The sequence below is a fragment of the Microtus ochrogaster genome, chromosome 2 (assembly GCF_000317375.1).
Source record: "Microtus ochrogaster isolate Prairie Vole_2 chromosome 2, MicOch1.0, whole genome shotgun sequence".
NCBI classification, from domain to species: Eukaryota; Metazoa; Chordata; class Mammalia; order Rodentia; family Cricetidae; genus Microtus; species Microtus ochrogaster.
The window spans coordinates 26,905,749-26,928,747 of NC_022010.1; the positions used below are offsets into that span (position 1 = coordinate 26,905,749).

Sequence of the window (22,999 nt, forward strand, 5' to 3'; positions counted from 1 at the left end):
ACACTGGGAACACATACACACATGTGCACACTGGAACACACACACATGTGCACACTGGAGCAAAGACACAAGTGCACACTGGAACACACACATGTGCACAATGGAATGCACACACACTAACACACAAACTAAGTCTTAAAGTCCGCATGCCTTCTGCACTGCACTCTCTTCAACCCTCTCTTTGCTTTAAGAGAGGCCAGCGTCACGTCAAGATGCTCAAATGGCACAATGGAGAGGCCCTTTGGTGGGGACCTGAGGACAGGTTGCCAGGCAGGGCAACGAGGCAGCCGAAAGTACGTCCCTGTGCCTCAGCCAAGCCTTCTAATGACCACCGCAGGCATCCCAAGGGCAAGCCACTGAGAGAACCACAGCCAAAGTACCCAGCTGGGCTACTCTCAAATTCATGACCCACTGAGACCGTGTGACTTGCCAGATACTCATTGCCATCTTCTGCTCCTCGATTATGATGCCATGTGAGGAGCCACGGCTGAGTCCAAGTACCTTTGCTTCTGTGAGAACTAGATACCAGCTATGACAGAAAGTGGTGCCAGTCTCTTAGTCCTTTCTACAGCACTACCCCCTCCTGGAATACTAGAGGCAGAAACCTGCCTTTCTGCTCCTTTCTTAGACTATCGACCATTGCCGCCGACTAGATAGATGCATTCGTGCAGATGTACCATTTGTGCATGTGCACACAGGTGCACGGCCTCGTCTTGATGCCCCCTCCCCTAGCCACCCAAGCGGAGAGGCTGTGAGCATCTCTCCCTGCAGGGATGGCTGTGGCGGCTGTTTCATGGTTTCCTCATGTGACTTCTCTCAGTGACCGGGCAGCGAAGCATGGCTGCTGGGGACCGAAGGCTGTTCCTCTGCTTGTTTGCTAGTTGGGGAAGTAACTGCTGGAGAGGGAAGACATAATCGCAAGCCTCTGTATGCCAGGACCCATTTAAATAGTACAAAGTGGGGATGGGGAGATGGCTCGGTTGGTAAAGTGCCTGCCTTACAAGCGGGAGGACCCGAGTTTGATTCTCAGACTCCCCCCACCCACAAAACAAAGCAAACAAAACAAAACCAAACCTGTGTATAGTGTCCTGAGTTTATAATCTGAGCAACTGGGGGAGGCTGAAATAGGAAGGTCCCAAGAGCTTGTTGACTGGTGAGGCTAGGTGAATCAGTGAATTCCAGGCCAGTGAGAGACTGGCTCCAAAGAACAAAAGTCCATGGTTCCCGAAGGACACTTACATTCACACACACTCACACGCATGCAGTCACACAAAATACATAGAAATAAATAATCTTAGATACAATTTCCCCCTTGGTTCACTTTGCTGCACCCATCTTATCACTCCAGGGGTGGGAGACCTACAGTAGAACATACCCATAGAGAATCTGCGATCATATTAGCTAGCATGGTAGAACCATGCTAAAGAGAGTCAGTGTCCCATTAGAAAATGAGGCCATGGCCTGGTCCTGGAGATGCCATACTGTGAAGAATCTGTGGAGAATTGGGGCCTCCATGTAAGATATGGATCTGCTCCCCACAGTTCCTTCCTTCCTCTCTGAGATGGCTCTATTTTGGATGTTATGGGATCGTGAGACGATGTCATTAGAGTAAGGTCCTTGGGGGATATGATCCCCGGACCCTTCCTGTTTTGCTCTCTGCTCCCTGTCCCTGTAAAAGGAGGGAAAAATCCCTCCTGTGCCATGCGCTCCCATATCCTGCTCAAACACAGAGAGCCAAGTGACCATCTGAATCCTCTGAGACAGGGAGCCAAAATGAACCTTTCTTCCTCCAAATGGTGTCTGTCATCTATTATTAGCACAGGCAAAGGTATTTGTATACTTATTGCCTGTGTGATAGATGAGCAGTACCAGAGTAAGAAGAGAGATGGGAAAAAGGATTGCTAATCTGTCTTAGGAAAATATAGTTACTGAAAAAAAAAAAGAACTCTTAAGAAATCAAAGAAATGCTGTGTTCTAATGGTGCTTGTATTTTTTTTTAATTTACTCTTTCCTCGTTTTTACTTTAGTTTTTCTTTTTGTTTGCTATTATTTTAGTTTGGTTTTTGGTTTTGGGAGACAGAGTCTCACACCCTGTAAACTTCGTAGCCCAGGCTGGCTTCAAATTCATAGCAACCCTCCTGCTCCAGTCTTCTGAGTACTAAGACTCCAGGTATATTCCACACTGCCTGGTTTCAATCGTGTTTTAGACACCTAAGAAGAAATTCAATTGGGTTGAACTTGACAACTCGTCTGGCTCATGTTTTAAAAGCAAAGATTACTGCTGAGTAATACTCTAATATGTATATATTCCATACTTTCTTCATCCATTCTTCCATTGAAGGGCATCTAGGTTGTTTCCAGGTTCTGGCTATTACGAACAATGCTGCTATGAACATAGTTGAGCATATACTTTTGTTGTATGATAGGGCCTTTCTTGGGTATATTCCCAAGAGTGGTATTGCTGGGTCCAGGGGTAGGTTGATCCCGAATTTCCTGAGAAACCGCCATACTGCTTTCCAGAGTGGTTGCACAAGTTTGCATTCCCACCAGCAATGGGTGAGTGTACCCCTTTCTCTAAAACCTCTCCAGCAAAGGCTATCATTGGTATTTTTTATTTTAGCCATTCTGACAGGTGTAAGATGGTATCTTAAAGTTGTCTTGATTTGCATTTCCCTGATCGCTAAGGAAGTTGAGCATGACCTTAAGTGTCTTTTGGCCGTTTGAACTTCTTCTGTTGAGAATTCTCTGTTCAGCTCAGTGCCCCATTTTATAATTGGGTTGATTAGCCTTTTACGGTTTAGTTTCTTGAGTTCTTTTTTTTTTTTTGTGGTTTTTCGAGATAGGGTTTCTCTGTGGTTTTGGAGCCTGTCCCGGAATTAGCTCTTGTAGACCAGGCTGGTCTCGAACTCACAGAGATCTGCCTGCCTCTGCCTCCCGAGTGCTGGGATTAAAGGCGTGTGCCACCACCGCCAGGCTTGAGTTCTTTATATATTTTGGAGATCAGACCTTTGTCAGTTGCGGGGTTGGTGAAGATCTTCTCCCAGTCAGTGGGTTGCCTTTTTGTCTTAGTGACAGTGTCCTTTGATTTACAGAAGCTTCTCAGACTCAGGAGGTCCCATTTATTCAATGAGGCCCTTAATGTCTGTGCTGCTGGGGTTATACATAGGAAGTGGTCTCCTGTGTTGTAGAGTACTTCCCACTTTCTCTTCTTGAAATGAGACAGAGACAGAGACCCACATTGGAGCACCAGACAGAAATCTCAAGGTCCAAATCAGGAGCAGAAGGAGAGGGAGCACGAGCAAGGAACTCAGGACTGCGAGGGATACACCCACACACTGAGACAATGGGGATGTTCTATCGGGAACTCACCAAGGCCAGCTGGCCTGGGTCTGAAAAAGCATGGGATAAAACCGGACTTGCTGAACATAGCAGACAATGAGGACTACTGAGAACTCAAGAACAATGGCAGTGGGTTTTTGATCCTACTGCACGTACTGGCTTTGGGGAGCCTAGGCAGTTTGGATGCTCACCTTACTAGACTTGGATAGAGGTGGGCGGTCCTTGGGCTTCCCACAGGTCAGGGAACCCTGATTGCTTTTCGAGCTGATGAGGGAGGGGGACTTGATTGGGGGAGGGGGAGGGAAATGGGAGGCGGTAGCAGGGAGGAGGCAGAAATCCTTAAGTAAATAAATAAATTTAAAAAAAAGCAAAAATTAATAACTCATTCCCCCAATTCCATAACCATGAAATAATGGTTACATCTTAGAACAGAGAAGTGATAATAAAAGTGATTTAGTGGCACTCTAATAATTAGAATGTAGGCATCAGTAATCTCCAACCAGAATTCACAAGACAGAAATGACTGTAAATTGACAGCATTGGAAGCAGGTCCTTAGATAAGGCCATCATGTCATATGAAGAGCATCAGTACTGATAGGATCCAACACGAGCTACCAGATACCCTGTCAGCAGGGAATCTCTTGAGATCGTCAGGTTTGGGCTAGCAGCTACTCAGGGTAAGCTCACCTGCACACATTCTCTCTCTCTCTCTCTCTCTCTCTCTCTCTCTCTCTCTCTCTCCTCATAGCTGCTGTAGAAGAAACAAAGCCACCATGTTGTGATCGTCTGGGAATCTGTGACCCTCCCTTTCCCAGAAGAAGTTTACTGAACCCCCTAAGCAACCGGACACTACAGGAATCACACCCAATGTGATAGGCACACAGTAACTAGAGGGATCAACTTCTGCCACTGAGGAGACACAATCTGACTGCGAGCATATACTACAGAGCCCTCAGGGAGCACACGGCATAGGACCAACACCTCCACTCTGGCTCATGGAACCAAATTCTCCTCAGAACTTCTCTAACGCCTGTTCGCCTAAGGCATTAGCAACTCTCCCAATGACCCTCTTACCTGAAAGGATAACCTGTCTCTCTTGAAGCCCTAAACTGAGAACATTCAGGGAGTTAGCCCAAAGAAAGAATTTTCATAGATACCACCAATGTCCCCTTTTCAAGGTCCCCAAGACAAAGCCTCTCACGAGTTGGACATGGAAGAACTTCACTCCCACAAATTCAGACTCTCTCTGCTCCAAGGAAAAGATGCAAGGAGACAGCACACTTCTCTAAGCCCAAACTGAGAATGGCATAGACTTCAACTGAGACATCCGATTTGAAGAACACCCATCACTCCAGACCAAGAGAGGTCACTTCAGTCTGAAGAGACACTCAAGACTTCATAGTCAAAGTCAGCTCATCCTGAAAGGCACGGTATTTCCAGACTGAAGCATATATGAACATCTCACTTACCTGCCAGAAGATGCTGTCTATCGTATTTCCAAGGAAACCATCACGACCTTCTGATGACACCAGCTTGGGCCCAAGAATTGTCATGAATTCATCAAAATCCACCTGCCCGTCTCCTGGAAGGAGAAAAGAGGTATGAGTGGAAAAGTACCAGAAGTGTGATCAACAGCCTCTGATGCAGCAAACACCTCTGCTTTTTCTCCTTGACATGACCTAAATATAATAAAAACAGCTGGTGATGGAACTGATAACTGTTTAACACTGGTTAATTTCTCCTAATTCTTGGAATTGAACCCAGATGCCCAAGCATCCTAGGAAGGTGCTTTACCACTGAGCCACACCCCAGCCCCTGACTGGGGAATTCTAAGCAGGTCCTATACCACTGAGCCACACCCCAGCCCCTCACTGGGGGATTCTAGGCAGGAGCTCTGCCATTGAACCACACCCAAGCCCCTCACTGGGGGATTCTAGGCAGGGGCTCTACCACTGAGCCACACCCCAGCCCTTCACTGGGGAATTCTAGGCAAGTGTTCACCCCTAAGTCACAACCCCACCCCCTTACTGGGAAATTCTAGAAAAGCATTCTATCACTGAGCCATAACCCCAACTCCCCACAGAAGGAATTTAGATAGGTACTTGTCCTAGGTAGGTGAAATTGTTGCTGTTAACTTGAATCAAGCTTCTTTGGGAAGAGAAAACAATTGAAAAAATGTCCACAGAAGATAGGTCTGTAGCCAAATCCGCGAGGCATTTCCTTGATTAATAGTTGATGTGGGAGAGTTTACCCCACTGTGGGTGGTGCTACCCCTAGGAAGGTGGCCCTGGATGGTATAAGCAAGCAAGCTGAGCAAGCCATGAGGAGCAAGCCCATAAGCAGCACTCCTCCGGGTCTCTGCTTCAGTGCCTATCTCCAAGTTCAGGCTTCTTCCCTGACTTCCCTTCATGACTGATTATGATCCCGACATATAAGTTGAAATAAAACCTTTCTTTCCCAACTTATTTTTGGTCATGGTGTTTTATCACAGCAATAGAAACCCTAAGACAGTAGTCTATACTAAACCAAATTCACCCACATATTCCAGATAGGCACCACCCTACCTCTGGACCACAGCCCTAGGCTCTCATTGGAGGATTAGGATTCTAAATAACCACTCAAGAGCTGAGCCACACCCCAATTCCATCCCCTCTATCCCTGAGCAGCATCCCTAGCCCTCTTTATACTTTTGTTTAGAGACATGACCTTCAACTTGCAAGCCTTCAGCCTAGGCTCATGAATAACAGGTCTTCAGTACCAATGCCGGCTTTTTTAAAAACATCAAAGTATCACAAGAAAGTGGCAAGAAATAGTATATATAATAGTATGAATTTCCACTCCTCTCTTGAAAAACAACCTGTAAGATTATTGTTGTTGTTGGTGGTGGTGGTTGTCTCATGTAGCTAGGACCGGCTCAGACTTAGAATGGAGCTGAGGGTGACACTAATGTCTGCTCATCTCATCCCATCCCATTCCCCAAGTGTTAGGAGCACATGTGTGTGCCATCATGCTGAGTTTACTCAGTGCTAGGGCTGGACCCATGGCTTTGTGCGTGCTCCACAACAAGCTTGGTGGGATAATGCAGTCAAGAATCAACACCTGCATTTGGGATTATGACACCATAATGCTGTCTCCATACCTAATCTTCCATAGAATTGGAGATTACTTTCCCCAAAGATAATTCAATATTGCTTTACAAACTTCAGTGATAGTTTGACCTAAAACCAAGAAAAACACCTCAACGTAACCTCCAAGCCTGCTTATCTCTTTAGTACTCCCTCCATCCCCACCATTGCATAAAGAGTAATGTGTTGCTTTCACTGTTCCATGTACCTGTTGCTATGGCCCCTGGGGATGTCTTTACCCATGGTCTACCTGGCACCTTGTTCTCAGAGGAGGAGCTACGATGCTCAGTTGTTGTTTTATTGTGCTCCAGTTACGAACTATAGGACTCGCACCTTAACTGAATTATGGAGGGAAAGAGACCAAATCAGTTGAATAACTATTTCCTCTGAAATGAAACATTCCCTCTAGGAGGGAGAGTCATTAAGACTAGAAGAAGTCAACAAAACTTACAAGGCAAAGAAAGTCCCTAGAACTTACAAGACTCAAAAAACCCCTGTCAATGTTACATAAGCAGTTACTAGGCTGGGGCAGGGCATGTTTCCAACCTGTTAACCAAGTGCAGGGAGCCGCAGGGATGAAGCTGTTATGAGTCCTTGCCCATGCTGGGCAAGACTTTTAGTGATGCAACTATTTTGAGTCCCTCAAGCTCCTGTAAGTAATCCCAACTCACTGGTTCCCAAAAGTAGACTACAGTGGAATCAGTCTTTGGTTTGTCATCTGTGCTCCATTTGGGACAAACATATCTGTTCATGTCTCACCAGGAAAAGTCACCCAATAAGGCTTGAGACATCTATGCACATTGATTGCCAGAACAGCTATTCAGTATGTCCTTGTAGAATAAGTAAGTGATGTCTCTTGTCTTCCCTTTGGTCATCTAAGTATTACTCGTGTTTCTCCATGCCAGAGCTGATGCTAACCAGAGGGTGGTGTCAAGTCAACTTCACAGGCCAACGTGAACCTTCAGGGCATTGAGTGACCCTCAGGAAGTTATCAGCATGGCATTAGGGACCCTTAAAACTGTTTAAACTGGTGACACAGCCTTATCTTAGCTCCAGATAGTGAACACACACATAGCAGTGTGACAAAATTCAGAGTCGAAGATTAATCTACTCTCCGAATATCTGTGTATCCAAAGAGCACTCATTCAAAACCTATGCCCAAAGGCCAAGTGATTGTCATCATCAAGATGTCAATAACTCCGTACAGATAGTCCAGGAACACATTTCCTCATAGATGGATCTTCTGGGAGGATCAGGGAGGTGTGGCAAGCCGGCGGGAAAGGGAAGATTAATCCACCAAATGAGGTGGAGCAGTCAATGAACTGCTGAGTGGAAATCATTTTTTCTCTCACCATTTGACAAGACAGAGGGAGCTGGGATTTCACCCTTGCTGGTGTGTCAAGGATGTGCACACAAACAAGGAGTTCAGATTAGCAAGTACTTCTAAACAGAAAACTCCCCTGGTGCTGGCCAAGACACAGAACGATGCCTTCTGATGCATTCCTGGTATATTTATTCTTGGGTATAAATAGGATCTATCAAGACAGCAAGAGAAGAAACAAGAAGAGAGGAAAGGAGGAAGAATGGAAAACTGAAGAAAAGGAGAAAGAGGAAACAGGGAAAAGGTTATGTAGGAAAAGAGGAAGAAGAAGAAGAGTAAGGAAAAGGAAGAAAAGACAGGAGAGGAAGAAGGCAGATGAAAAAGGAGGAGGAACTGGGAAGGGAAGAGGAGAAAGAAAAGGAGGGAGGTGAGTATAGTATGAAGATTAAGGAGGGGAGAAGAAGATGGAAGAAGTGAAGGAGGAAAGAGCATTAAGAAGCACTGGCTCCAACACTCCCTAAATATGCACTGTAGACACAGCTCAGAGTTACCATCCTGACTCACCCATGGTGAGCTCTGACATTTATAAAGTCTTTAAGCATCAGCTCAAAGACACAGGTCTCTTTGTGTGCAGACCTTACGAGATCTTAAGATGCTGGACAGTCACATCCCTGCTCATGGGCTAGTGGGCACTATTCTCTCCCACTTGCAAGGCGAGCAAGGTGGCTGACTTGCCCATGCTTCTCATCCTGGGGAAAATAAAACTGTTTGGAAAATGCACCTTTCGTTTAAGAGAGGAGGGACCACCTACTTCTCCACCTGCAGCAGAGGATCAGAGGAGCAAAGTACTATGCATCTCAAGGATCCTCTGGGAGTGCTGGTCCCACTCACTCCAGCACCGGGCAGCACACGAGTAGATGCTATTTGGGGCCAAAGGCCCCATCCAAGCAGAAGCAGACCAGTAGAAGTGATGCTTCTAAGCTCTACCTTGGCCCAGGAAAAAACAAGCAGCTCATTTACCACTTACAAATCGTAGTCTGCCTGGAGGAACTAGAGATGGCTTAGTAATTAAAGTGCTTGCCTTGCAAGCCTGATATGAGTTTGGGTTCCCAGAAAGCATGGCTGCCTAAGCCTGGGAAGGTGAAGACAGGGGTTCCCCAGAGCAAGCTCAGCACAACCTTGCGCTCCCCAACATGCAAGAACACACACACACACACACACACACACACATATACACACACACACACAGACCCCTAAATGGCTGCCTCATGGGCTGGGAAGATGGTTTAGGGGTTAAGAGCACCCACTATTCTTCCAGAAGGCTTGGATTCAGCCAGCAGCAGCCAAAGCAGGTGGCTCACAAACAGCTTTAACTGGAGCTCCAAAGGATCTGATGCCCTCTTCTGGACTCTGAGAGCATCTGCAAGCATGTGCACAAGCACTCCTGCCACACACACACAAATGTACACAACTGGAATACAAAATAAATCTTTGAAATGACTCTTATTCCTATGGGTTTTGCTTACTCATTGAAAAGGGTAATAAGAAAGAGGAGATAGTTGTGTGGCATTTTCTAGATGCCCGGTATATGAGTATTACATAAACTTAATTCAACTCCAACACTATGAAGAATTCTCCCAATTCATTTCTTACCAGCGGTAAAAATTAGGCAAGAAGGGGTTAAAAGTAATGAGTGGAAAGATGCCAGAGAGACAGCACACGACCGACTGACCGACTGAGTAAGGGCTCAATTAGGATCCCAGTATTAACTCTGCAGCAGACCACACCCTCTCTGCTCCAGAGACCCCAGCATGCATCTTGATAAGGTTCATGTTGCTCTCCAGAATCTGAGAGTTATAAGGTTTTCTCCTCTTAGCCCCAAGGAAAGGTTTTGATGAGAAATTGGGAAAGGTGACCTTTGGGAATTTCAATGTAAATGGCCACTGTCTAAAAGCCACATGCTCCCCAGATTGCAACTCTGCCTGCACAGAGCCTCTTTAGCCATCCTCACAGATGGTCGGTTCCCAGAGGATCCAGGACACTCACTCACACACAAGCCAGTGCACAACTCAAATTCCTTCTACCCCGAAAAGACTTGGTCTGATAAGTCTAATGAGGTTGGGGTCACCGCAAACAGCCAGTATCGGGTGTCCCCAAAGGGAAGTGTGGAATTTCTGGACCAGTCACCTTTTCTGAAGTTCAGACTGTTCCCATGCAGGTTTGTATGCATGTGTGTGGTATATGTGTATGTGTGTGTGCGTGCATGTTTGAGGAGATCAAAGGCCAATGTCGATGTCTGTCCTCAATTTATCTCCATCTTGTTTATCTGAAGCAGGGTCTCTCACTGAGCCTGGCGCACCCCAGTTCTGCTAGACTGCCTGGGATCCTCTGGTCTCTGCCTCTCCCATGTTGGGATTACAGGTATATGCTATCACTCATTGCCTGCCCTGTACTGGGACTACAACCATTGATTGCTGCTGTTTATATTGGTGCTAAGGATTCAAACTCAGATCCTGGTGGCAGGCACTTTCCCACTGAGTCATCTTTCCAGGCTACATGGGGATTACCTATTTATTTATTTATTTATTTATTTATTTATTTATTTGCATATAATATGCAAAATAGTAGAGTCACCTTGAGACTTTTCAGACACATATAAGATGATTGCCCTCCCCTCTCCTCCTTCTGGTCCAGTTTCTCTCACCAAATAATCTCCGTCTACTTTCATGCCTTATTTTACAAATCTAGATTCCACGCACAGGAGGGCCAGGGATCCAGATTTAAAAAAATAATAATAAGGTATACAAACAGACATGAGACAAACCTAAATTCATCTTATTTTGCCTTACAAAGGATTCTTAACTGTAATATTTTAAAAATTGCATGCGAGGGGAGCAGAGTAGGTACCCAAGCATGTGTGGAGGTCAGAGGTCAGCTGGCGGGGGCCAGTTTTCACCCTCCCATCATGTGGGTCCCAGGAGTCAAACTCAGATCATCAGGCTTGGGTGACTCACACCCTTATCCACTGAGCTATCTCACCAGGCTGGTGGTTAAGTTCTTTTACTTAGCAATAGCTTTATACAATCTTGACTAAGAAAGGAAATGCAGAAAAAATGAAGCTCACTCATTCCAAGCTGGTCCTCCCCTTCAGTAGCTTCCCCTTCCATCGTGATCCACTTAGCAAGAGGTACGGGAAGCCAGCCAGCCGAGGACCGCGTCTTCTGGACTCCTACCGCTATGTGAGTCAAAGTAATAAACTTGAACTAGGGCGCGAAGCAGCGGGCGGGGGGGGGGACTGCACACTGCTCATTAAAAACAGCCAGCTGAACTTTCCAGGAAGATGGAAAAGAATCATAAACTCACTGGAAAAATTAAAGGAAGGAAAGGAATAGACCGAGAAAGTTGGTGAGCACGGATGGGTAATGAGGTGACAGTGGAGAGGGACGTGTAAAAGACGTGTCTGAGTATCCATTCCAATCTGTGAAATCCGCTCCAGGGTGACAAATATGTACGGTCGGCATATTCCTATTCCAGGCTGTAGAAGCTTACAAGCCACTACTTAGGACCAAGGAGGATCCGTAAAATCACCGTACTGCTGCCGTAGGCTCCCAAGACGCTGTCCGCAACAGTTTTCAGTAAACCGTCGAAGTGTTAGGAGCCTAGCAAGCTGCAAGGGAAACAAGGTATAAGGGCCAGTCTTCATGGTCAACTGAAACTCACTTGAGGGACAAAGTCTTTACTTTGGCTTGTAGTCTAAGGGGATGTGATCGATGAGTCTTACGGGGAAAGGCACGGCAGCTAAGACACACTTGATTCTAGCAGCCAGAGCTTAGAGTACAGCTTCCTCACACCAAGGCGGACCAGGAGATAGAGAAAGGCTGGGCCTTGTAGAGGGTTATAATTTTCAAAGCCTAAACCTGGTGATGGCTCAACAGCCATGTCTTAAAGGTCCCGCAATGTCCCCAAACAATCAAGTGTTAAAACACATGAGCCAGTTGGGGCCATTTCATATCCAGACCCTAACAAGGGGAGAATGCAGAACTGGATCCCAAGATAATCCAGAATGAGTCGGACCATGGATTGTAGTCCCCTTCTGTGGAGGGCTCAAAGGAGATGGGGGTGGGCAGGAACTATGGTGCAATGCATGTTGGGTGTTCTCGCTCTCTTTTATATGTGTGTGGAGTGGGGGACAATGTATGTTCCCGTGGGGAGGTACGCATGTGTGTGCGGATGCACATTCACAAATATATGGGAGTGTGAAAGCAAAAGATGACCTTGAGTGTCTTCATCGATTGCTCCCTACCTTATAACCTGAGGCAAGGGCTCTCAATAAAGCACGCTGATTTCGCTAGTCAAGCTAGCTTTGGGCATTCCCCTGCCTCTGCCTACCAAGTGTTGGGATTATAGGCAGGTCACTGTGCCTGTCCAGCATTTATATGTATGCCGGGAACAAACTGCGGTCTTCCTGTTTATGTGACAAGTGCATTACATGCTGAGCCCTCTCCCTAGCCCTTCTATTTTAACATATTGCTTATCAATATATAAATCTTAACCTATCATTTAATCATAACCCTCCCATGTTATCAGATTTAAAGAACTGACAAGTGGAAGATGGGAGAAAAATCCTGTTGAGAGCTCTGTGTGTGTGTGTGTGTGTGTGTGTGTGTGTATGTAGGCATGTGGGTGAGTGAGTGCGTGTAGGGGGTGTAGGTGTGTATGTATGTGTGTGAGAGTTAGTGTGTGTGTGTGTGTGTGTGCATGTGTGTTGGAGACAAGGTCTCAATATAGAGTTCAGGACATCCTCTAACTCACAATCCCCTTGCCTCGGCCTCCTGAGGGCTGGGATTACAGATATGTGTACCACATCCCAGCCAGCATTCTTTTACTCACTACTTACTAGCTACCCCAAGCAGCTATGGATGCTACAACCCAACAGCTGGATCATTCTAAGACCAACAAGAGAAGGAAAGAAGGTCCATGATAAACACACTCACCAATGGTCAGTCTATGGTCAACCTTGTCTCCAGGTAAGCAATTGAAAACAGAAGTAACACAGAGACCAGTGCCAAAGAGAGGAGAGGCACAATGAATACCTGAATACAATAAAAATTAGCTCCCCAATTACTCACTCCCAGAGGAGAAGGCTTAAGAGACATTTGGATGCTGGGGATGTAGCTTGGTTGGTAGAGTGTTAGCCTAATATGTACAAAGCCCTTGCTTGTGCCATCAAAATTATGGAAATTGAGTGTAGCGGTACGGTCTCTCATTCTGGTGCTCTGTGTAAGGAAATCACTTAGAACCCCGCTTCTGCTCAGCTCACACTACCTGTGGCAACTCTCCCTCCTTTCGCAGACACCACACACTGTCTGTGAATCTCCAGCTCACAGACATTGTAGGAAGTCTGGTATTGGTGGCCATACACCCAGCTCCCAAGGTCCTTCCTTCCCTCCTGCCTGGGAATCAAAGAGCCTGGCTGTGGGCTTTTGCTCTGAAACCATCCCCATCCTCAGAGTGCAAAAGCACGTCTGCCATATAAACTTTGATTTCTCCCTTAAGACATCCCATCATGCTTTCTGTTTCTGAGGCCGGGGCCAGGACTCTTCTTGGTGCACCCACCATGCTCCCTGCCTGCGTATCAGCTGCATTAATAGCTTTTCTAAAAATACTTTATTCCCCAGTAATCCATCTCAGGGTCCCTCTTGAACACATGCCCCCATCCAAAACCTAACGCCCCGGGAGACAGAAGCAGGAGGGTCAAGAGTTCAAGGTTCTCATAGGCTACACAGTGACTTTGAGGCTAGCCTGGGATACTTGAGATTCTATCAGAAAGAAGGGAAGGGGGAAGAGAAAGTGAAGAAAAGAGAAAAGAAGAAAGGGGAGAGAGTGAAAGAGGAAAGAAGAAAGGGAGGGGAAGAAAATGAAATGAAGCACTTCTAAAGAACAAAGGAGAAGAGTTTAGGGTCAGACTAGAAGAACACAGCCCTCTGTGAATGAGAGTATGTCTAGACACAGAAGACTGCAGCTATTGGGAAAGAGAGAAACAGGCAGAGTGGAAGAAAACGGGGCCTGGCTTCCACATGGGGCAAGGCAAGGGCACCATCAATGCGCTGGCATTGATATCCATTGCCAGAGAACTGCAACTTCTAATTTAAATAAAGAAATACACAAACCCATTACAAACCAGCCATTGTGCTAGACCCTGGGGACACTGCAGGGGACAGGGAAGGTATAGCTGTCATCCTTTAGAAATTAAGTTGGGAGGAGAGACAACCAAGGATTTAAAAATCAATATTCAGATATCTGTTATAAGAAGGGAAATGGCACAGCTGCAAACAGGCTGTCTCAGACAGTGGGTCTCTAAGGTGTAACCCCACTGTGGAATCACCCAAACCGTCTTTCCGAGCATGGGCCATGGCTGAGATGTGAAGTACTTCTCCTAAAGGCATGTAGACCTGATTCCCACACTCACGTGAAAATCCAGGATTATGGCACTGGGGAAATGGAGACAGACAGGAGGATGCCTAGGGCGCATTGGCCAGTCAGTCTACTCGGCTTGGAAAGTTCCATGGCAAAGAGACAGTGCCTTTCAGTTCTTTCTAACTGAACTGTGCTTGAGAAAGGACAGCTAAGATGCTCTCCTTGCACGTGTGCACACACAACCACGCCACAGCTTAAAACCCGCAACCCCCTGTCTCACTCTCCGAAGTGCAGGAGGACAGGTGAGCATCACCACACCCAGCCTCGCCATGAAGCTTCAGGTCATTTGGAAGAATAAGCAGGCAGAAAAGACTTGAAAAATAATTGAGGGTGGAAATCTATATCTGATGTTACCGTGTATTATAGAATTAGCATAATGAAAAATGTTCTCAGGTAAGAATGGGTAGGAGATAACAGTAGGCGGTTCGGAAATAAGCCGCAGTAAATACAGATAATGTAACAAATCACCGAGTGGGGGGAAAGGCTTCTTTCACAAATGGTACTGGGAAGATAAGGATTTGGGGAGGAAAAGGGGTTTTGCTCTTCACTGGATTTTATTATAAAATATTCAAAATATAAGCCACTCGGCATTATGAAGAAAAAGATCATAAGTTCAAGGGCAATCTATTAATTTAATAAGACACCATATCAAGATGAAAAAGTAAAAAGAAGGCTAGAAATAGAGCTCATCATGGTGCCCTTGCCGAGGATCCCCCAGTGAGGGGCTGGGTGTGGATCAGTGGTAGAACCCCTGCCTAGAATCCCCCAGTAAGGGGCTGGGGTGTGGCTCAGTCACAGAGCCCCTGCCTAGAATCCCCCAGTGATGGGCTGGGGTGTGGCTCAGTGGTAGAGCCCCTGCCTAGAATCCCCCAGTGATGGGCTGGGGTGTGGCTCAGTGGTAGAGCCCCTGCCTAGAATCCCCCAGTGAGGGGCTGGGGTGAGGTTCAGTGGTAGAGCACCTGCCTAGCAAATACAAAGTCTCAATGCCGCTAGAAAAAAAAAAACACAGAAGAATAAACCTTCATAATGCACTGTGCATGTTAAATAATGGCGAACTAAATTAAACATTTAGCAATAAGTTAGCGCAACACTATGCAGAGAACCTGGCAGTGGGCTAGCATTTTTCAATGCCAAAGGACTTCATTAGAAGATTAATATAAAGGATGAGATCAGACAATTCACAAAGGAAAAAACATAAACATGAAACATAAGGAAAACATCCAAGTTCAATAATATGAAAATAAATGCAAATGAAAGCAATAACAAGAGCATTTCCCCACACACCCAGGAAGCTAAGGTTTTATTAAGAGAGGAAGGTGCTGTTGGCTGAGCCTTCTCACACTTCTGGGAACGGGCATTGGCGGGGTCTTTGTGATGACCGTTCTGTTTGTGCCAAGAGTTCTGCTCTAATGTTATTTCCCTTTGATTTGGCCATTCTTTTTCTGGAATCCGTCCTAAGGAATGTGATTAAGAAATTGGAAAGATTTCTATACTGTGCTGTTCATCACAGCACTGTTTATAATAGTGGGGAAATTTAGGGGAGAATAAAGAACAAAAATAAGAAATAAAAATTCAACCCAATACCAGAGATGAACATTAGTGGATCACCTTGCGTTTTCCTATAAATCCACACATTTAATAATTAAAATAACATATTCCTATCCATTTATTTCATATTGCTCTTTTTCATTACTTGTTTGGGGAGAGGGGTATCTGAGTGTTGAACACTGGACCTAGGGCCTCAAGCATGCTAGATTGATGCTCTATTGTTGAGCTACCTTTGCAGCCTTACTGGGGGATTCTAGGCAGGTGTTTTATCACTGAGCCACACTCCAGCCCCTCACTGGGGGATTCTAGGCAGGGGCTCTACCACTGAACCACACCCCAGCCCCTCACTTTGTGGATTCTAGTCAGGAGCTCTACCACTGAACCACACTCCAACCCCTCACTGGGGGATTCTAGTCAGGTGCTCTACCACTGAACCACACCCCAACCCCTCACTGGGGGATTCTAGGCAGGTGTTTTATCACTGAGCCACACTCCAGCTCCTCACTGGGGGATTCTAGGCAGGTGCTTTACTACCGAGTCAAGCCCCCAGCCCCTCACTGGGGGATTCTAGGCAGATACCACTACTGAGACATGTCCCAGCCACTCAGTGGAGGATTCAAAGGCGAGTAGTACACCACTGAGTTATATCCCCTAGCCCCTCACTGCAGGACTCTAGACAACTTCTCTACCCCTGAGTTGCACACCTAGGCCTCTTTTTCACATTTTAATTTTGAGGCAGGAACTAATTAAGTTACCCAAGATAACCTTGAACTCACCCTGTGGTTTATTCTGGCCTTGAACTTGTGAACCTCCTGCCTTACCTTCCAGAGTAGCTTCCTGTGCTTTCAGAAATGGCATTCAACACATTTGCAAGGAAAACAGTAAGCTACTTCTCCTTTGCTATGCTTCAGCATTTATGTGGAATAATCCCTGGGAGGTCACAGTTTTTCTCAGGAAGGTATTAGTTGGACCCTGGTGACTTCTCCTAGGATCCATAGCTTTAGCAATCATACAGAAGCTGTCATTTGGTACTAGCTGATATCACCCAGGATGTTATACAAACTGCCTTCCAAAATGTTCGACATGAAATAGAAAGGTAGAGAAAACAGCTTTTTCAGGAGAGCCTCTGCTATAATGATGTGCATAAAAACAAATCAGGCATTTCGGAGAGATGACTCAGTTTGGAGTGACTGCCTTGCCACCTTGATGACCTGAGTTCAATCCCTAGGACTCATGTTGCTAATCATCATCATCACCATCATCATTATCACCATCACCATCACCATCATCACCATCATCATCATCATCATCATCATCACCATCATCATCATCATCCTGGTGCTTTGGCACACACTTGTAATAATAGCCCCTGAGAACTGATGGCAGACACATCCTTGGGGCTCACAGTTATTCAGCCTAGCTTACTTGGAAAACTTCCAGGTTGGTGAGAGACCCTGCCTCAAAATAACAAGACCACTAGCACCAGAGGAATGACACCCAAGGTTGACCTTTGGCCTCTACACAATAAACACAGGAGAAGGGGAGATGGAGAAGGAGAACAATGAAAAGACCAGCATTGCGCAAAGCCAGCTGCCAGTCTCCATAAAGAACACTCGACTGGCAAACGGGCAGCTCCCAGCCCCAGCAGTCAGCAGAAGGCATTGGAATCACCTTGAAACTAAATATTTGAGCTTTTAAATTTGGATCTAAACATCATACTTTCCGGTGTTGGGAACTGCAGACCACCAGACCCTGAATTTCTTGTAAACAACTTGTTTTCCTCTGCTCTGAGCAGCCTGCAGCTGCTCTGAGCACGAGACCCTGATGGCAGGGGGAATGGGTTCTGGTGAGCAGCTGAAAGATCCTGAGAGAGCTGGGGCATGACCAGAGCCCTATATAAGCTGCCCCTGAGCACAATAAAGTGGGCATTCTTGGCACTCTTGTGCCAAGGACGACCCGTATCCCCATGTCTCTCTCTGTCTGTGTGTGCGTGTGTTTTTAAGTCCCCAGCTTAGTTCCTGGCTTGCGTACCGTCCAGCAGTGCAGGCACTACATCCTGGATTTTGAATATCCAAGTTTAAATGTATTTTTAAACCAATAAAGGAGAAGTAGATTAGGCAGTTCAAAGAGATCTTTTCGGAAGAGCTAGACAGTCACTTGAAAGTCTTCAGAGGCTGGAGAGCTGGCTCAGCGGTTGGTTAAGAGCACTGGCTGCTCTTGCAGAGAACCCACATTCAGTTCCTAGCACCTGTATTGGGCAGCTCACAAACACTGTAACTCCTGGTCCAGGAGATCTGACGCTCTCTTTTTGCCTCCATGTGCATCTGTACCCACATGCATTTATACATGCACACATGCACACACACACACACGCACACACACACAAACTAAATCCTTTATTTAAAGAAGTCTTTACCTAGAAAATAAACAAAACACTCTTTGGAATGTCAAGGAATCTTTCTGTCTGTCTGTCTGTCTCTCTCTCTCTCTCTCTCTCTCTCTCTCTCTCTCTCTCTCTCTCTCTCGGGGCTGTGTGTGTGTTTCTCTTGCACATGTGTGTTCATACTTCTCAAGGTTTACAACCTCTGTCATGTTTAGTCTTCATTGTGAACTTGACAAAGACAGCCCAAAAGTGTGCTTTATTAATGCCTCAGATATGTCTTAATCCTCATCCTTTCCTTCCTCCCTTTATCGGCTTTTCCCTCTCTCTCACCTCCCTTCTGTCTTTCACCCTCCCTTCTCATTTACCCCCTTCACCTCCTTTCCCTCTCATTCCTTCTGCTTTAGACAGGCCTCACTAAACAGTATCAACATGAATCCCACCGCATTCTGGTTCTTAAATATTGCCACCCTGGTCATCAATGTTTTACATAGAGAGACCTGGGCTAGATAGACCTGACTGGGGAAGGGAAAGGAAGAGGGGTAGGAGTGGGGAGGGAAGAAGAGAGAGGGCAGGGAGGAGGGGTGGAGAGAGACAAAAAGAGTTAGGAAGGGAGGGCAGAAGAAGGCAGGCAGGGAGGGAGAGGGAACCCAAGGATGCAGCTCATCAAGTAAAAGCACTTGTGTACATCTGACATTGGGTCTCATCCACAGAATCCTATGTAACAGCTACATGCAATGGCACACATGATAACCCCAGCACTCCCACCATGAGATAGAGGCATGGGCAGGAGAATCATGGAGAAGACCAGCTGGTCCGAAGCCCTCAGAGACACTCTGACTCCTGCTTGACAGGGTGGAAAGAGAGAACCACCTTCTAAGTTGTTCTCTGCGTTACATATGTGTACACCTGCACCCACATACAACAACAACAACAATAAAGGGAGAGAGAGAAAAGAGGGACGGCAGACAAGCATTTTTGGGCACACCATAATCAAACTGTCAAAAAGCAAAGTTGGTGAGAAAAAAAAAAAGCCCAGAGAGCAGACAGGAAAGAAAGGATGTGTTTCCAGTGGGGAAGGGATGGTTTAAAAGTCTGCAGACTTCTTCCCATAAAGCACAGAAGACAGAAGGAAACGGAATAGCATTTTTTTAAATGTCTACAGAAAACTGCCAACCCAGAATTCTATATCCAGTGAAATCAACCTTCTAAAACAAAGGTGAAATAAAGACATTTTCAAATGAAAGCGGGAGGAGGGGCACAGGAATTCATTGCCAACAGGGTTACTGGTAAACATTTTTAAAAAATGTTTTTCAGAAAGAGAGAAGTTAGTATCAAAATGAAGCTAATACCATTGGGAATGGTCAGTACTATCAATCACATCATCAGAAATACATCCAATTTAGGCCCTGGGATGATGGCTTCTTTAGCAAACTGCTTACCAGGACCTGAATTCAACCCCCAGAACTCTGACATACAGTAAAATAGTTTAGGATTATTTTATCTGGTATTACGGATACACTTCTTTAATCCCAGTACTTGAGAGGAAGAGGCAGGTAGATCATTGGGGTTCAAGGTCAGCCTGGCCTACATAGCAAGTTCCAGGTCAGCAAAGGCTATACATGAGACCCTGTCTCAAGAAACAAAACAACAACAACAAAAAGACAAGTACGGTGGCACATGCTTATAAGCCTAGCACCAGAGATGTAGAAACAGGCAGATCCACGGGTCTCTCTAGCTAGAGTGCCAGTGAGAGACCCTGTCTCTAAAAACAAAGCACCTGAGGAATTAACCTGAGGTTGTTCTCTGACCTCCATATACACAGGCAAACATTTGTGTGCATACATGCACACGCAAGTGCGCACAGGCGCACATACACACACACACACATACAAGGGTGGGGTTGCTCCATGGTGAAAACAAAAAAATGTAACATTGTCTGATGAGATTTTAATACAGATAAATTATTATAAATTATACATACCAGGCAATCAGAAAGAAAAGAAAAGGCAATGGACTCAATTCTAACACAATGCAAAACCTCCCAAAAAGAAAAGTCTCTTATCCTCAATAGTACTATGTAGAAATATTTTGAGATCTAAGTAATAAACCTTGCCTGAACATCAGAGTACAGAGCTAGTAACACTAGTTATCCATAGAGGCCAGGCAGTGGTGGCACACACCCTTAATACCTACACTTAGGAGACAGAGGCAGATGAATCTCTGTGAATTCAAGACCACATGAGATTGAATCTGTCTAAAAGAGAAACAGAGCTCACACAAAGGTGATCCCAGCACTTGGGATCCCATGCCTCTAATCCCAGCACTAGGGAGGTGAAGACAGGAGTGATGTGGCTGGACAGAGAGAGGAGTATAAGGTGGGAGGAGACAGGAGCTCAGTGCAGTCTGAGGATTCATAGAGACAGGATCACCCCTTTGGTCTGAGCATTGGTAGAGTTAAGAACTCTTTAGTAGCTGATAGCACTGCTTCTCTGATCTTTCAGATTTCGCCCCTGATAGCTGACTCTGGGTTTTTATTATTAAGACCAATTAGAATTCACGCCACAGTCCTATTAAAGAAATTGCAGGTAGAGCAAATAGATTTCCCTGGGTTCTAGGACAGTCTGGTCTATACAATGAGTTGCAGGACACCCAGGGCTACATAGTGAAACCCTATCTCATCAAAATAAAAACAAAATAAAAACATCATCATCATTGAAAACATTGAAAAAATAAATCTTGAGAACCAGCAAGATGGTTCAATGGATAAAGGTGCTTGCCACCAAATCTGATGGCTGAAGTTCTATCCCTGGGATCTGCAAGGTCGAAGGAGAAAACTGACTCCTGAAAGTTGTCCTCTGACCTCTACATATGTCCTCCCCCATTGTATATATGCACGCGTATATACACACCACACACATGCATACATACGAAGAGGTGAACAAATAAAATTTAAAGGAATAAATCTTGGGCCCCAGAGAGCTTCATTAGCAAACTTTGCCAAACACATTTTTTTTCTTTCATGCATTTTTCCTCATTTGTAAATAACACCAATTCTACACAATCTCTTCTAACAAATTTTAAAAAGAGACAAATGTGCTCCTGGTTTATATGATGAGACTTACATTGTCAAGGTTGCAAACCAAAGAACAGTACCAAAAAAAGGACAACCAATAGCAAAAACAAAAATAGAATCCAATATTCTTCATGAACTTAGACACAAAAAGGAGAGCGGGTTTTCTTTTTGTTATTTCTTCTGCATTATGTGGATTCTCTCTCTCTCTCTCTCTCTCTCTCTCTCTCTCTCTCTCTCTCTCTCTCTCTCTCATACACACACACACACACACACACACACACACACACACACACACACACACACTGTGTTACCCACAGAACAATGTATTCCTGTTATATTGCAATTTCCTCTAAATCGAAACCTTCCATCCTAAACAGCAGCTCTTTAATATTCAGGAAGCTCTAAAGAGTGCCTTTTTAAGAATCAGGACGTAAACAACTCCCAACTCTCAGGAAATCCCAGAAACCTACCATATTCACAAGACCCTCCCTTCCCAAGGTTATATGAGCAATAAGGACTGCAGAGGAGACTGTCCAACTTGTCAGGGTGCCTGCAAGTCATGAGGAAGAGTTCCAGGACTGGGAACCTTTCTCATTCCTTTAAAGGGGGACAATATACTATTGGACATCGTCCTATGAAGATGTGTGACATGGCAGCCATCTGCATCTAGGAGGGAATACCGGGGGAATTTCAGAATTCTTTACTTACTTTCTAATTAACTTGTTTATTTACTTACCTACTTTATTTACTCTTTGTCATGCGCCCATGCACTAATGTACCGCAGTGCAGGTGTGGAGGTCAGAGAACAGCTTGCAGGACAACTCCCCTTCCACCACGTGGATCCCCAGGATCTAAAGCAAGTCATGCAGCCTAGCAGCAAATGCTTCTACCCACTGAGCCATCTCACCGGCTTCCCATTCCGCCAAATGAACCAGCCAAGAACTTGTACCACTTCTAGACCCATGACGAGAGTTCACAAAGCTATGTCATCTCACTCATGCACTGGTGGTTGAAAAGACAAAAAAAAAAAAATAGCTTGGAGAGTATAGTTAAAAGCATATTCTAACACTCCAGAGTTTCTACGGGTGAATGAACGCATGTCTCCTTGTGCCCGCAAATAAGAAAAAAAAAAGTTCTTTCTGTCAAGAATCCGTGACCCTTCAAGGTGTGGTTGAACTCCTTGAGCAGAAATATACTCAGAATATACTCGGGAAACACAAAACTGATTGCTTAGGGCAGATATGTCTTCATTGGATGGAAAGTTGTAAAAAACTCTACTGTAATGGAAGTCACACGGTTACTTGGTAAGGGTTCAGAGCCTGCTTCTTTCAACATGCTATGATGATATAATCCCACGGGAAACTGTATTTTCCAGCAAATATTATTTCACACACACACACGGGTATTTATTGAACGTTAAAATCTAATCTTTTAAGTTATCTCTTTCATATCCCATGATCCAGGAGCCTCATCTTTCCCAAGTGAAATTGCTTAGTCCTTAAGGTAATCCCAAATTCATCTTTAAAAAGAAAACAACAAAATCTGAGTCCTATTTTTTTTCAGTGCTGGGGATTGGATCAGGGCCATGTTCACGCTAGGTAGGGACTCTAGTAATGAATCGCATGCCCAGTCCCTCACTGGGGGATTCTAGGTAGATGCCCTGTCACTCATCCATTCTCCCAGCTTCTCACTAGGAGGAAGATTCTTTACAGGAGGATTCTAGGCAAGTGCTC

The 22,999-nt window shown here is 45.3% G+C and overlaps 1 protein-coding gene across 3 annotated transcripts in view; it reads right to left on the reverse strand.

The window, feature by feature from the left end:
* The window catches only part of Caln1 (calneuron 1), a 463,165-nt gene that overhangs the window by 167,586 nt on the left and 272,580 nt on the right, over window positions 1-22,999 (reverse strand). For all 3 annotated transcript variants that reach the window (XM_026787846.1, XM_026787849.1, XM_013350759.2), the window contains one exon: window positions 4,809-4,921. In XM_026787846.1, coding sequence (XP_026643647.1) covers window positions 4,809-4,921 — 113 coding nt within the window. The remainder of the gene's footprint in view (window positions 1-4,808; window positions 4,922-22,999) is intronic.